The sequence below is a fragment of the Castanea sativa genome, chromosome 3 (genome assembly GCF_040712315.1).
Source record: "Castanea sativa cultivar Marrone di Chiusa Pesio chromosome 3, ASM4071231v1".
NCBI lineage: Eukaryota > Viridiplantae > Streptophyta > Magnoliopsida > Fagales > Fagaceae > Castanea > Castanea sativa.
In genome coordinates this window covers 2146983-2160886 of record NC_134015.1, presented here as the reverse complement: position 1 = coordinate 2160886, position 13904 = coordinate 2146983, and the positions used below count along the sequence as shown (strand labels likewise).

Sequence of the window (13904 nt, the reverse complement as noted above, 5' to 3'; positions counted from 1 at the left end):
AAAGCCTGAAGTCAAGAACCCAAAATAGTAGTAAGAAAAAGATAATGAAAATTTCTTTGACTTAGTCTGCAAATTAAATATGTATAGTTATTTTACCTAGCCATTGCCAGTTTGACATCCATGAAAGTCAAAGAAGATAAACGCTTGACCACCTACTCCAAAACTTGTAAAATAGGCAACTGTTTGTGGAGTGAGCCAAAGAAGAGACTGTTTCCTCTTTCTTAACATGGAAACCCTCAAACTTAGACAGCTTCAAGTTTTTCTTTCAATGCAGCAATACACGTTTTTGTTTTCTTCTGCCAGACCCATCTTCACTAACTTCTTTCCTATAAATACTTGGCTAACATCAACCTTTATCTTCATCTCCTTCTTGCTTATAATATTCTTCTTTAATTAGCAGTTCTTTCTTAGCTTTTTTCTCTTAGTCTTATTCATTCACTCTTTACAGTAACGGGATATTAGGGTTGTCGTGTAACTATGAGAAGCATCAAATTTTGCTTGGTTTTCCTTGTTAGCATGTCTTTGATGGTGTCAATGTCACTGGCGATGCCATCACTCAAAGTGGGTTACTATCAATCAACTTGTCCTTCTGCGGAGACCATTGTGAGAAACGCTGTGAACAAAGCCGTGTCAAGCAACCCTGGTCTAGCTGCTGGCCTCATTAGAATGCATTTTCATGACTGTTTTGTCAGGGTATGTCAGCACTTTGCAACACCAATTAACTTGTTATATGTTCACTAGCTAGAATCTGTACCGAAATTTGCACTCTTCTCCTTTTCCTTTATTTTCCCGCTAAAAGAATATACCTTATAAGCTACTTAATTACTAAGCTGTTACAGTTAAAATCTTATTTTCAATGTTATTTATGTTAGGGTTGTGATGCCTCTGTCTTACTTGATTCAACCCCTGGAAATCCAGCGGAGAGAGATAGTCCAGTCAACAATCCAAGCTTAAGAGGCTTTGAAGTGATATTTGAGGCGAAGGCTGCACTTGAAGCTTGATGAGGTTGAGAATGTCACCAGTAAGTTGCAAGCATTCTCCAACTCGAATCAAACCTGCAAAAAGAAAACAAAGAGACCTAAAAGAGAGCACCGGTGTGGTGCCGGCCAAAAACCCTCCGAAGGTCAAGTTAGAATTTCTTTTCAACCCTAAAGTGCTAGAGTTGAGTCAAATGTGCGTACCTTTAGTCATGGGGGTTTTGGATGTATTTATAGGGGCGTAGAGTCGGCCTTTTCTTCCTTGATTACCAAGCTCTTTCCTTTCATGATCAAAACTCTTTCCATTCTCGTACCTTCAAGAATTCACTTCCTTATAAAATTCCTTTGATTAAGGCTAATGTGTAGCGCAAGAATTCTTTGTATTTACGTTTGCGTGAATCACACTCAAGGCCATGTCAGCCCTAATCTCATAGCGTGGTTTGAGGGAGTCTGGAGAGCAATGCATAAATTCTTTCCGTCCGACTACCACCAATCCGTCTTCTTTAGACCATATTGCCCGTCACCTTAATTTAATCATACCAACAAGACCGTCATGTTAGTTTTAACCTCATCAGATGCCCCCTCATTCCGTGATACCGTCATCTCCACGAAGCGGTTTCACGGAATGACAGTTATAGTTTCTGACGGACAGGCTGGAAGCTGTCATAAATGCTCAGAGACATGTGGGGAGATTTCAATGGTCGTTTGCTGGAATCGAGGCGTCGCTTCGTTTACAGCGCCGTTCCCCCTATATATATATCACCCACCGTATTCATTTTTACACTTTTTAGAGAATTTTCTGATTAGAGCGCAACTGTCACCCCTTTTCAGAGAACAACCGTCTTCTTTGGAAGCCGGAAGGCAACGTGGTGATAACTTTCTCCGTCGTGAGCATCTCACAGTCTACTTGTAAGTTTCTCTCACCGTCTTCTTGTAAGCTATCCTTATACAACGTTTCATTCTTTATTTCCTTTGTTGGTCCCGTCGTCGGTATAAATCTAGAGCCTTAGGCTTCCTTTACCCGTCATATGTAGGTGTCAGATGTCTAGTGAGGCGTCAAGTAGTCAATCTAGTGCCCGCGAAGGAGCGGGGTATGAAGAGGTGTTCCCGTCCGATCAAGCAAACCAAGACACCTCCAGCGGGGAGAGGGAACCGTTGACTAGCTCTCCTTCCCAAGGGGAAGATGAAGTGCAAGATACAGACAGGTCAGAATATGACTCGATTGACAACCTGGATAGTGTCAACCCTCCGGTCCAATCAATCATTGGTCCTAACGGAGTCAGGGAGTTCATCCTGCTCCCTTTGTGGATGGTGAATGACTTTGTGTCAACTATTAAACCAGCGCATTTCAACACGCTGAGGCAGAAATACCAAATACCCGGCACCATATCCATCCGTCTACCATTCAAATCAGAAAAATGTTATTACCACAGCCTCGAAGATGTCGATGTCTATGAGCAAATGCTAAAAGCGGGTCTCCGATTCCCCTTAAGTGCATTGCACCGTCGTCTCCTCTAGTACCTAGGTCTAGCCATCACCCAAATATCTCCGAACGCATGGCGGGTTTTCCTGAGCGTCGAGGTACTGTATGGCGTCATGTCTGACGGAGCTAGATGGTTAACAGTGGAAGAATTTTTTCATTGTTACCGTCCGTCCGAAATCACAAAGTCTAAAGGGATGTACAGCTTTGTACCGAGGAGTCCGATACTCAGGCTAGTATCTGAGACCCCAGACTCCAACCGTAACTGGAAGGGTCGTTACTTCTTCCTTCGAGGGGATAACTGAATGTGTCGTCCAGGCGACGGCGACTACATGCCGGTTGATAAAACGTGGGGTATAATGCCCCCGTCTGGTACGAGCCCGTCTATTCATTAACCGTCATTTATTTCATGAATTTTCTCTTAACCTTTTTATATATATATATATATATATATATATATATATATATATATATATATATTTTTTTTTTTTAGCGAGGGACCGTCCATCTATCTCGACCGAACAGTTTGGTTTCTTAGAGAAAATTTTCCAAAAGACGAAGTCGTCTGAACGGACCTGGTCGAAGCTCGTCACCTTGGACACGTTGCATTGGTATTGTGACGGTCCTAAACCTACACCCGTCGCCAGAAGATACGACACAGGTGTACGCAAACGTAAGTGCTGGAATCTTTCCGTCGATAATTTGGCTTTATGTTGCTTTTTATTGACCGTCTCCCTTTGTAGAAATGGACGATGCTAGGAGACGGGCGCTCATCAAACAAGCAGCCAAGAAGAAGAAGGGGAGCGATGCTTCAAAGGCAGATCCGTCACAGCCGTCACTTAAAAGGCCATCCGTCGAGAGGTTGGACCGTCATTCGAAGAAGCAAAAGCTTGTGACGGGTCTACCTGCCGGTCAGGGGTCCGGCGTGGCGAAACCAGCCACTAAGCTTGGAATCGGCAAGGGGAAGGGTTTGATGACCAACCCGGACCCCGTGAAGGAGAAAGCCCCCGTCCTGCTTCCTGAAGACCCCCAATACGCTCTCCGTCGTATAGGTTCCATCATCACCGACGACGATTATGAGGACTTGGGGAACCATGCCACCGAGACCATGGGGGACTCTTGTCTGTATAGCTTAGCCCAGGTTAGCTTCCGTCATAAGCCCATAACTTTATTTAGTTCTTTACCATCGTGAATTGATTTCTAATCGAACCGTCACAGGGTGTGTTAATGGCCAAGGGCTTGTCAGACCGTTGCCTTGCTCAGGAAAGAGCCCTCGAGCGAGTTCGTGCTAAGGCAAAGGTGACGGGGGAAGAGCTGGACGAGTTGAAGTTGTGGAGGGTCCGTCATGAGAAGAAGCTGACGCTCTCCGAGCAGGCTCGCGAAAATTTAGAGAAGGAGGTGGAGCTGCTCAGGAAAAAAGTGAAATCTCATGACGACGACATTCAGCAGGCGAAAATTGATGCCGTCAAAGAATATCGAGATTCCGACGCACTTCTGGCGGAGCTGGGTTCCTCCTTTAATGACGGGTTCGATGATTGCCTCCGTCAAGTGAAGGCATCGTTCCCTGACTTGGACTTAGCTCATATAACCATAGATGCTGAGGCCCGAACCCCTGCTCACAACGTCGATTCTGAAGGGATCAAGGAACTCTTCGGCGAGGTTCCGGATGAAGACGGGCTTGTTAAAGCCACAGAAGAAACGACCGTCACTGAGCCTGTACAGCCGTTGCCTGAAGTTCCTGAGGAACCCGTCATTGTTAAAGATTAGTTTAATTTGTAGCATCAAGGAACAAATTCACTTTCTGTATTCTGTTAAACTCTTTTGGACTCCTTTTTGTCGAACTGTACAGTATCATTTGTAATTCTTTGATAATCCGTTAATATTTTGATCCGTCATTTTATGCCTTACTTGATATCTTCAGTATGTCTTGGACTATCCGTCCATTTTGATTGAATTTTGCTTTTTTGCTTATTTATTCAGCTCTTCAGTGGATCCGTCCACATATGGTTTTTGCCTTTATGAAAAACCCGTCCTCTTTGTGGACTTGTATATTTTTATCTTTTCATTATCCGTCCACTTTGTGGACTTGTAGGTTGCTCATTCTTTGGACGATCCGTCCACTTTGTGGACTTGCATGTTGTTCATCCTTTGGGTGATCCGTCCACTGTGTGGACTTGTAGGTTGTTCATCCTTTGGATGATCCGTCCACTCTGTGGATTCGCACGGTGTTCATCCTTTGGATGACCCGTCCACTTTGTGGACTCGTAGGGTGTTCATCCTCTGGATGATCCGTCCACTTGGTGGACTCGTAGGTTTTTCATCCTTTGGATGATCCGTCCACTTTGTGGACTTGTAGGTCTCTCATCCTTTGGATGATCCGTCCACTTTGTGGACTCGTAGTGTGTTCATCTTTTGGATGATCCATCCACTTTGTGGACTCGTAGGATGTTCATCCTTCGGATGATCCGTCCACTTTGTGGACTCGTAGGTCTCTCATCCTTTGGATGATCCGTCCACTTTGTGGACTCGTAGGTTTTTCAACAGCATGCATTCCGTATTTTCTAAATAAAAATTCCTCTCATAAGTTCAACAAACCAGATTTGTCAATGGAAAAGAAAACATGAGTAGAAAAGTAAAAGCTATGACTGTTTAAAAATTAAACAAAAAATTAGGCAGTAGATATCGTCTTCTGATTGCTGCACTATTGGTAGTACTTCTTCAGGTGCTTCGTGTTCCAGGGATGGCCCAACTTCCTTCCGTCTAACGTCTCCAGGTAGTACGTTCCTTTCCTGTGCCATGAGATGATTCTGTACGGGCCTTCCCAGTTAGGACCCAGCTTTCCTTGGGATACATCCTTCGTAGCGCCAAGCACTCTTCGTAACACCAGATCTCCAACCTTGAAGTCTCGGTGCCGGACCTTGGAGTTGTAGTGTTTCGCCATCATGTCTTGGTACCGTGCCAGTCTCTGGGCTGCTGCTGCCCTAACTTCATCGACAAGGTCAAGCTCTAGACGTAATGCTTCAACATTCTTGTTCTCGTCATAGCTTTCCACGCGGTAGCTCGTCAACCCCACTTCTGCCCGTAGGAGGGCCTCAGCACCAAACGCCAATGGAAACGGTGTCTCTCCTGTTGGCGTCCTTGCCGTTGTTCTGTACGCCCATAGCACACTTGGTAGTTCATCTGGCCATATGCCTTTTGCCCCCTCGAGTCGGGTCTTGATAATTCTTAGCAAGGACCGGTTCGTGACTTCAACTTGTCCGTTGGCCTGTGGGTGTGCGGGCGACGAGTAGTGGTTCTTGATTCCCAGCTAAGAGCAGAAGCCTCGGAATGCCTCGTTGTCGAATTGCTTTCCATTGTGGGAAATGAGCACTCTCGGGATCCCATATCGGCAAATAATACTTCTCCATACAAAGCCGCGAATGTTCTTCTCCGTGATAGTTGCAAGGGCTTCGGCTTCCACCCACTTGGTGAAGTAGTCAATGCCAACCACCAAGAACTTCAATTGTCTTGCTGCTATTGGAAATGGGCCCATGATATCTAACCCCCATTGTGCAAACGGCCATGGGGCCGTCATGGGAGTGAGTTCCTCCGTTGGCTGTCTAATGAGATTGCCAAACCGTTGACACTTGTCGCAGGCTCGGACGTACGTATGGGCATCCTTCTGCATTGTCGGCCAGTAGTACCCTGCTCGGAGTAGCTTATGCACCAGAGACCTTGATCTTGAGTGGTTTCCACAAATTCCTTCGTGAACTTCCCTCATCACGTAGTTGGCTTCGTCGTGGCCGAGGCACCTTAGATACGGTCGGGAGAATCCTCTTTTGTAGAGGATGCCTTTAGTCAATACGAATCTAGCAGCCTTAACCTTCAATTTTCTCGTGTCTTCCCTACTGTCTGGCAGTTTCCCGTCCTTGAGGTATGCCACGATCGGAGCTGTCCAATCGTCTTTAGTGCTTAATTCCTGTATCTGAACGTTATCTAGTAGCGATGAATGTTGGACGAAGGACAATACCTATTCTGGAGCGATCATGGGTTCGGCCGAAGCAGCCTTGGCGAGTCGGTCCGCCTCTTGATTCTCTTCTCTTGGGACCTGAGCTATCGTGAATTGAAGGTTACTCACTAGTTCCTTCACTTCTCTGAGGTACCTTCTCATTCGTTCATTCCTGCAATCATAGCTCCCATTAACTTGGCTGGCTACGACTTGAGAGTCGGAGTAGACTACTGCCTTCCTTGCCCCAGCTGCTATTGCAAGTTCCAATCCTGCCACCAGGGCCTCATACTCTGCTTCGTTGTTCGTAGTGGGGAACTCTAGACGGATCATGCATTCAATCTTATCTCCTTCCAGTGTGTGGAGTACGACTCCGACTCCTCCCGCATGCTTATTGGAGGACCCGTCTATGTGAATTCTCCATGTGGGCGTCTCTTCTGCCCCCTGCTCCTCAGTCATAATGAATTCTGCGATGAAGTCTGCCAATATTTTCCCTTTCATTGCTGTTCGTGACTGGTATCGGACATCATACTCACTCAACTCAACCGCCCATAAAGCTATCCGTCCGGAAGTTTCAGGATTATTCATTGCCCTTTGCAGGGGTTGGTCCGTTAGGACTATTATGGGATGTGCTTGAAAATAAGGCTTCAGTTTTCGTGCCGCGGTTATAAGAGCGAAGGCAAGCTTCTCCATCCGTGGATATCTCTCCTCTGCACCCCTTAGCGCTCGGCTTACAAAGTACACGGGCTTCTGCATCTTTCCTTCCTCCCTGATAAGAGCCGCACTTACGGCTGCTGACGAGACGGCAAGGTACAGGAACAATTCCTCCCCTGGTGTGGACGGACTAAGCAGCGGTGGGGCGGAGAGATATGCTTTTAACTCCTCAAATGCCTTTTGGCATTCGTCCGTCCATTCGAAAGATCTTCTTAGTGTTTTGAAGAAAGGCAAACATTTGTCCGTTGCTCTTGATACAAACCTGTTTAGAGCTGCTATCTTCCCCGTCAAACTTTGCACTTCCTTCACCGTCCTTGGAGGAGACAGCCCCATAATTGCTTTCACTTTCTCGGGGTTGACCTCAATGCCCCGCTGGGTCACCATGAATCCTAGGAACTTTCCAGCGGTCACTCCGAATGCGCATTTGCTTGGGTTCAGTTTCATTTTATACTTTCGAAGAGTGTTGAAAGTCTCCTGTAGGTCCCCCAGATGATTCGACACCTTTACGCTCTTCACCAGCATGTCATCTACATAGACCTGGACGTTCCAGCCAATCTGGTGCGCGAACATTTTGTTCATCAATCGCTGGTACGTGGCTCCTGCATTCTTCAGTCCGAACGGCATCACTTTGTAGCAAAAAAGCCCTTGGCTTGTCACAAACGATGTTTTCTCTTGATCTGTTTCCTCCAACTTGATCTGATTGTACCCTGAGAAGGCGTCCATGAAGCTCAACAACTCATGTCTAGCGGTGGAGTCCACTAAGGCGTCAATGCGTGGGAGTGGGTAACTGTCTTTAGGGCACGCTCTATTCAGATCCGTGAAGTCGACGCACATTCTCCACTTCCCATTTGACTTTTTGACCATCACCACGTTTGCCAGCCAGTCTGGGTAGTATACTTCCCGTATGAAGTTTGCTTCCCGTAGCTTCTGCACTTCCTTTACTGCGGCACGATCCCGTTCGGGGGCAAATACGCGCTTCTTTTGTCGAACTGGAGAGAACGAAGGCGACACGTTCAATTTGTGGACAATGACTGACGGATCTATTCCTGGCATGTCATCATGGCTCCATGCAAATACGTCTTGGTTCTCTTTGAGGAACAGCAGAAGCGCCTGTCGAACCATTTGGTCGACCGAGGTTCCTATCCTGGTGGTCTGGTCGATTCTTGAATCGTCCAGTTGCACCTCTTCCAATCTCTCCACGGGTTCTGCCGCTGTTCTCTGTTCTTCGATGTTCATTGCTTGTACATGGTCATCCATCTCCATCATGGCCACGTAGCATTCCTGTGCGGCCACCTAATTTCTGCGCAGCTCTCCAACTCCATGTTCGGTGGGGAACTTGATCATCAGATGGTAGGTAGAAGTGACGGCCTTCCATGCGTTGAGAGTGGGTCGTCCGAGTATGGCATTATACGCTGAGGAGCAATCAACCACTAGGAAGGAAACATCCTTGGTTATTTGCTGCGGGTAGTCTCCTATCGTCACTGCCAATGTGACGGATCCTAAAGGATGGACCCGGGTTCCCCCGAAGCCGACAAGGGGCGTGCATGCCGGGATCAGTCGCTCTTTTGCAATCCCCATCTGTTGGAACACGGGGTAGTAAAGGATGTCCATTGAGCTCCCGTTGTCCACAAGAACACGGTGGACGTTGAAGTCTCCGACCTGTATACTAACCACAAGCGCATCGTCATGAGGTTGGTGAAGGCGCCGGGCCTCTTCTTCAGAAAACTCGATACTGGAGCCGTTCCGCCGTATTCTTTCAAGTGAAGAGCCCGTCGACTGGACACTTTGCACTGCCCGTAAATAGGTCTTTCTGGCCCTTTTAGACGACCCCGTTGGAGTACTGCCCCCTATTATCATCTGTATGTCCGCAACTGGTGGTCTGGGACGCTCGTTTTCCCGTCTTTGACCCTGTTCTTGGGGTTGATCCGTTCTCTCTTTCCTCACGAACCTCTGCAACCTTCCTTGCCTGATAAGGGCTTCGATCTGTTGCTTCAGGTCGTAACAGTCCGTCGTATCATGGCCGTGGTCACGATGAAAGCGACAGTATCTATCTCGTGGCCTTTTGTTCGGATCTCCCTTCAATTTGCCCGGGAACGTTAAGATTCCTTCATCTTTGATTTGCATTAACACCTGGTCAATCGGGGCTGTGAGGGGGTGAAACTCGTAAACCTCCCCGAAGGTGGTTTGGATCTCCGATCTTCCCGTCGATCTCTGGTTCTTGCCGCTTTTCGTCCGTTATCTGGTTTCGTATCTTCCTGTCTTTCCCTTTTCCTTGGTTTATAGTCGTCCCTGGCCAGCAGGGCATCCTCTGCGTTCATATACTTTGTCGCCCTGTAGTATACATCGGACATAGTCTTTGGGTCATTTTTACATAGAGAGAACAAGAACTTACCCTCTCGTAACCCGTTCGTGAACGCTGCCACCAATATCTTGTCATCTGCGTCGTCTATCAAGAGGGACTCCTTATTGAAGCGGGCTATATAGGACCTTAGTGTCTCGTCTTCTCATTGCTTAATACCCAGTATACAGGCAATAGACTTCTTGTGACAATGGCTTCCAATAAAGTGTGACACGAACTGTGCGCCTAGCTCCTTAAAAGTGCCGATGGAATTTGGCGTCAGCCTTCTGTACCAATCTCTTGCAGGTCCTTTCAAAGTGGTGAGAAAAGCCCTGCACATTATCTCATCCGGTACACCCTGAAGATGCATTAGGGTTCGAAAGGACTCCAAGTGATCCACCGGGTCTTTAGATCCGTCGTAGTTTTCCACAAGGGGCATACGAAATTTCGGAGGAACGGGGCACGTGTTCACCAAAGCCGTGAAGGGCGAATCCATTTTGTGGACTAGGTCGTCCAGGTTGCTGGATACCCGTCCCTTAAGGGCGTTCGTCATCGCATCCATGCGTTCCCTCATCTCCTGCATCTCCGCGGTGATATGAGGTGGCATGGAGTCCAAAGCAGATGGCGGGTTTGTCTCCTGCCGCTCCTGTCTTGTCGGTGCGGTGCTACCTTCAGGCCTGACGGCATCCCTCCCCTCCGGGCTCGCGACTTCCTGGTCCTCCTGTGGTGCACTTTGGCGCGCGGTCATCTGCCGTAGTTGCTCTTCCAAGTCGTTATTCTGCTTAGTGAGGCGCTCGACAGCAGCAGCAAGCGTCTGGACTTGTCTTTCTAGCGCTGTAGCATGCGGTTCTTCGCCCTGATTGTTGACTGTCGCCATTGATCTGGTGAGTACCATGCAACTTTTTGTCTTTGAAATAGAGCAAAGGCTGAATCAGTTTTCCTTTCACTCTCTTCCCCACAGACGGCGCCAACTAATGAGGTTGAGAATGTCACCAGTAAGTTGCAAGCACTCTCCAACTCGAATCAAACCTGCAAAAAGAAAACAAAGAGACCTAAAAGAGAGCACCGGTGTGGTGCCGGCCAAAAACCCTCCGAAGGTCAAGTTAGAATTTCTTCTCAACCCTAAAGTGCTAGAGTTGAGTCAAATGTGCGTACCTTTAGTCATGGGGGTTTTGGATGTATTTATAGGGGCGTAGAGTCGGCCTTTTCTTCCTTGATTACCAAGCTCTTTCCTTTCATGATCAAAACTCTTTCCATTCTCGTACCTTCAAGAATTCCTTTCCTTATAAAATTCCTTTAATTAAGGCTAATGTGTAGCGCAAGAATTCTTCGTATTTACGTTTGCGTGAATCACACTCAAGGCCATGTCAGCCCTAATCTCATAGCGTGGTTTGAGGGAGCCTGGAGAGCGATGCATAAATCCTTTCCGTCCGTCTACCACCAATCCGTCCTCTTTAAACCATATTGCCCGTCACCTTAATTTAATCATACCAGCCAGACCGTCATGTTAGTTTTACCCTCATCAAAGCTCAATGCCCACAAACAGTTTCTTGTGCAGACATTATTGCATTTGCTGCTCGTGATAGTGCTAACAAAGTTGGAGGTATAAGTTACAAAGTTCCATCAGGATGCCGTGATGGAAGGGTGTCACGTGAAAATGAGCCTATCGACAACCTTCCACCACCTACCTTCAATGCTCAGCAACTCGAAGAAAGATTTGCACAAAAAGGACTTGGTCTTGATGAAATGGTGACACTTTCTGGTGCACATTCTATAGGAAGGTCACATTGTTCTTCTTTCTCAAAGCGATTATACAATTTCAGTGAAACAAATCCACAAGACCCTTCAATGGATCCCATATTTGCTAGAGACTTAAAGTCCAAGTGTCCACAAAATGCTGGCAATGTCAATCCAACTGTGCCCCTTGATGTACGTACACCAAATAGGCTTGATAATAAGTACTATATAAATTTGAAGAACCACCATGGCTTATTGACCTCTGATCAATCTCTTTTGAGCAGCCCTTCTACAGTTGGAATTGTCAACAATAATGCAAGGCAAGGTGAAACATGGGCTTATAAGTTTGCAGCAGCTATGGTGAAAATGGGTTACGTTGATGTGCTTACAGGAAGTCAGGGTGAAATCAGGAAAGATTGTAGGTTTGTGAACTAGATATTATAGGTTTATTGGTGTGACCATTGAAATTATTTTGTATTATTTTATTACATTGATTCATTATTCAATGGTGATTTAAATGCAAATTCATTCCTTTGTAAGTTTTTGAACTAATTTTGTTGAGAAATTAATTGTATAAACTTGTATTCATTGGATGTTACAAAACGTGCATGGCATTTGTAGGTGGAACTTGGAAATTAATATCATTACTTTATTTACAACCATGTTTTTTTTTTTTGTTGAAAAAATCATACAAAAATGTTTGCAGTGAATGTAACGCAAAAGAACAAAATCAAAAAAATATTTGGAAGAGCTATTGTTCACTATTTTCTCATAAAACATCTAGTGAAATCATGTTTTCTAAATTTAAAAGCTAAATCTGAATGTTTTTTCATGTTTGAATTTCACAATAATAGAAATTTTATTTTTTTTTTGCATTGATAAAATCTGTTTCTACATTAATAAAATTTGTCTTCTGCACATCATGTTTACTGTATATTCAAATATGCCTACTGCATTCATAAAATCTATTTTCTGCATTAATTAAAACTGTTCATTGTTTTCTCAAAAAATTGTTCATTATTTTCTGCATAAACTATTTATAGCATTCTGCATAAAATTATTTTCTGTTCAGTATTATTTAAATAATTGTTCACTCTCTTTTCTGCATAAATTATTCTCTATTCACTGCATAAATTTTTTACTATTTTCTCATAAAACACCTAGTGAAATCGTATTTTCTAAATTTAAAAGCCAAATCTGAATACTTTTTCATGTTTGAATTTCACAATAATCGAATCTATTTTTCTGCATTGATAAAATCTGTTTCTACAATAATAAAATTTGTTCTTTGCACATCATGTTTACTGTATATTCAAATCTACTTACTACATTCTTAAAATCTATTTTTTGCATTAATTAAAACTGTTCATTGTTTTCTCATAAAAATTGTTCACTGTTTTCTGCATAAACTATTTCTAGCATTCTGCATAAATTATTTCCTGTTCAGCATTATTTAAAAAATTGTTCACTCTCTTTTCTGCATAAATTATTTTTTGTTCAGTGTACAAATTGTTCACTGTTTTCTCATAAAATACCTAGTGATTTCATTTACTTGTTCACGCATGAGTTGTTCTTGTCGTGTGCTTAACCCGATGAAGGGAAAACCAAGTTTAGTAATAAACACTCGCAATGGTGGATAGCTCACCCGTAAATTGGTGCATAAACTTTTCAAGGATGCTCTACATCCTTGAAACGATGTGTTTCAAAGGGTTGTATATCTGTGTATTCACATGAGTGTGGATGGGTACTTCTGATCAGGGCTCAACAGTGCCGAGCTGTTGAGCACATGTAGAACTGTTTATTATCGTTGGTCATTTCAAGGATGCTAGTCAAAACCCTCTTCCCATAATCTGTACTGATTGGAAGTAATAGCACATTTGTACTTCTAGTTAGAGCTCAACAGTGCCGAGTTGTTTATTATCTTTGATCATTTTCAAGAATGCTAATCAAAATGCTTTTACCACAATCTGTAACTACTAGTTAGAAGTAATAGCACATGGTAAAGCCATCTTGAACCCTGAAACTGAGCTGTCAAACAATCACATCTCATAAATATGTACATTAAAAGCATCACTTTGCTCTCAGAACCATCACTCTTAAGCTACCCCAGAGCCTGAAACACTGAAATATCTCTTGTAATCATAGCCAATTACTGTTATGGTACAGATTTTGAATACATATTTACTCGAATGTTCGATCAAACATTGTGGTCATATACGTTTGATTATGGGAGCTAAATCAAAGACTCGCCAGTCTGAAGTGAAGCAACTGGAACTGACTTTTAAATCTGTTATAACTTTGTTATTGGTGGCTTGAGCTCCCTGTTATATATGTTTAATCTACTTTTATGATCTCTTTTAATTTTTTTTTGGTATAGCCATTGCGAACCATCACTTTTATGATCTCTTTTCACATGAATAAAGATGATATGACTCGGTAGTGTGTGAAACAGTGGCAAGCTATTGAGCAGCACATGCAGAACTGCGGACATTAGTGTAGCAATGGTGGACACAACTCACTCCCAAAATTGACGCATAAACTTTCCAGGGATGCTCTGCATCCTTGAAAATGGTGCATTGCAAAGGGTTACATATCTGTGTATTCAAGTGGTGAGTCCTTGCTTTAGGAGCCATATGGTTATTCAATGAAAGAGTGGTTGGTCTGTGTGGTTTG

General features: G+C 44.4%; 1 protein-coding gene across 1 annotated transcript; it reads left to right on the top strand.

Moving 5' to 3' along the window:
• The first annotated feature begins 367 nt into the window (after nt 1–367).
• Nucleotides 368–11733, top strand: LOC142629565 (peroxidase 5-like). The gene is given in 3 exon segments (XM_075803569.1): nt 368–693; nt 873–1005; nt 11023–11733. Coding segments are annotated over 3 exon segments (993 nt in total). The 5' UTR covers nt 368–477; the 3' UTR covers nt 11667–11733.
• The last annotated feature ends 2171 nt before the right edge of the window (nt 11734–13904 follow it).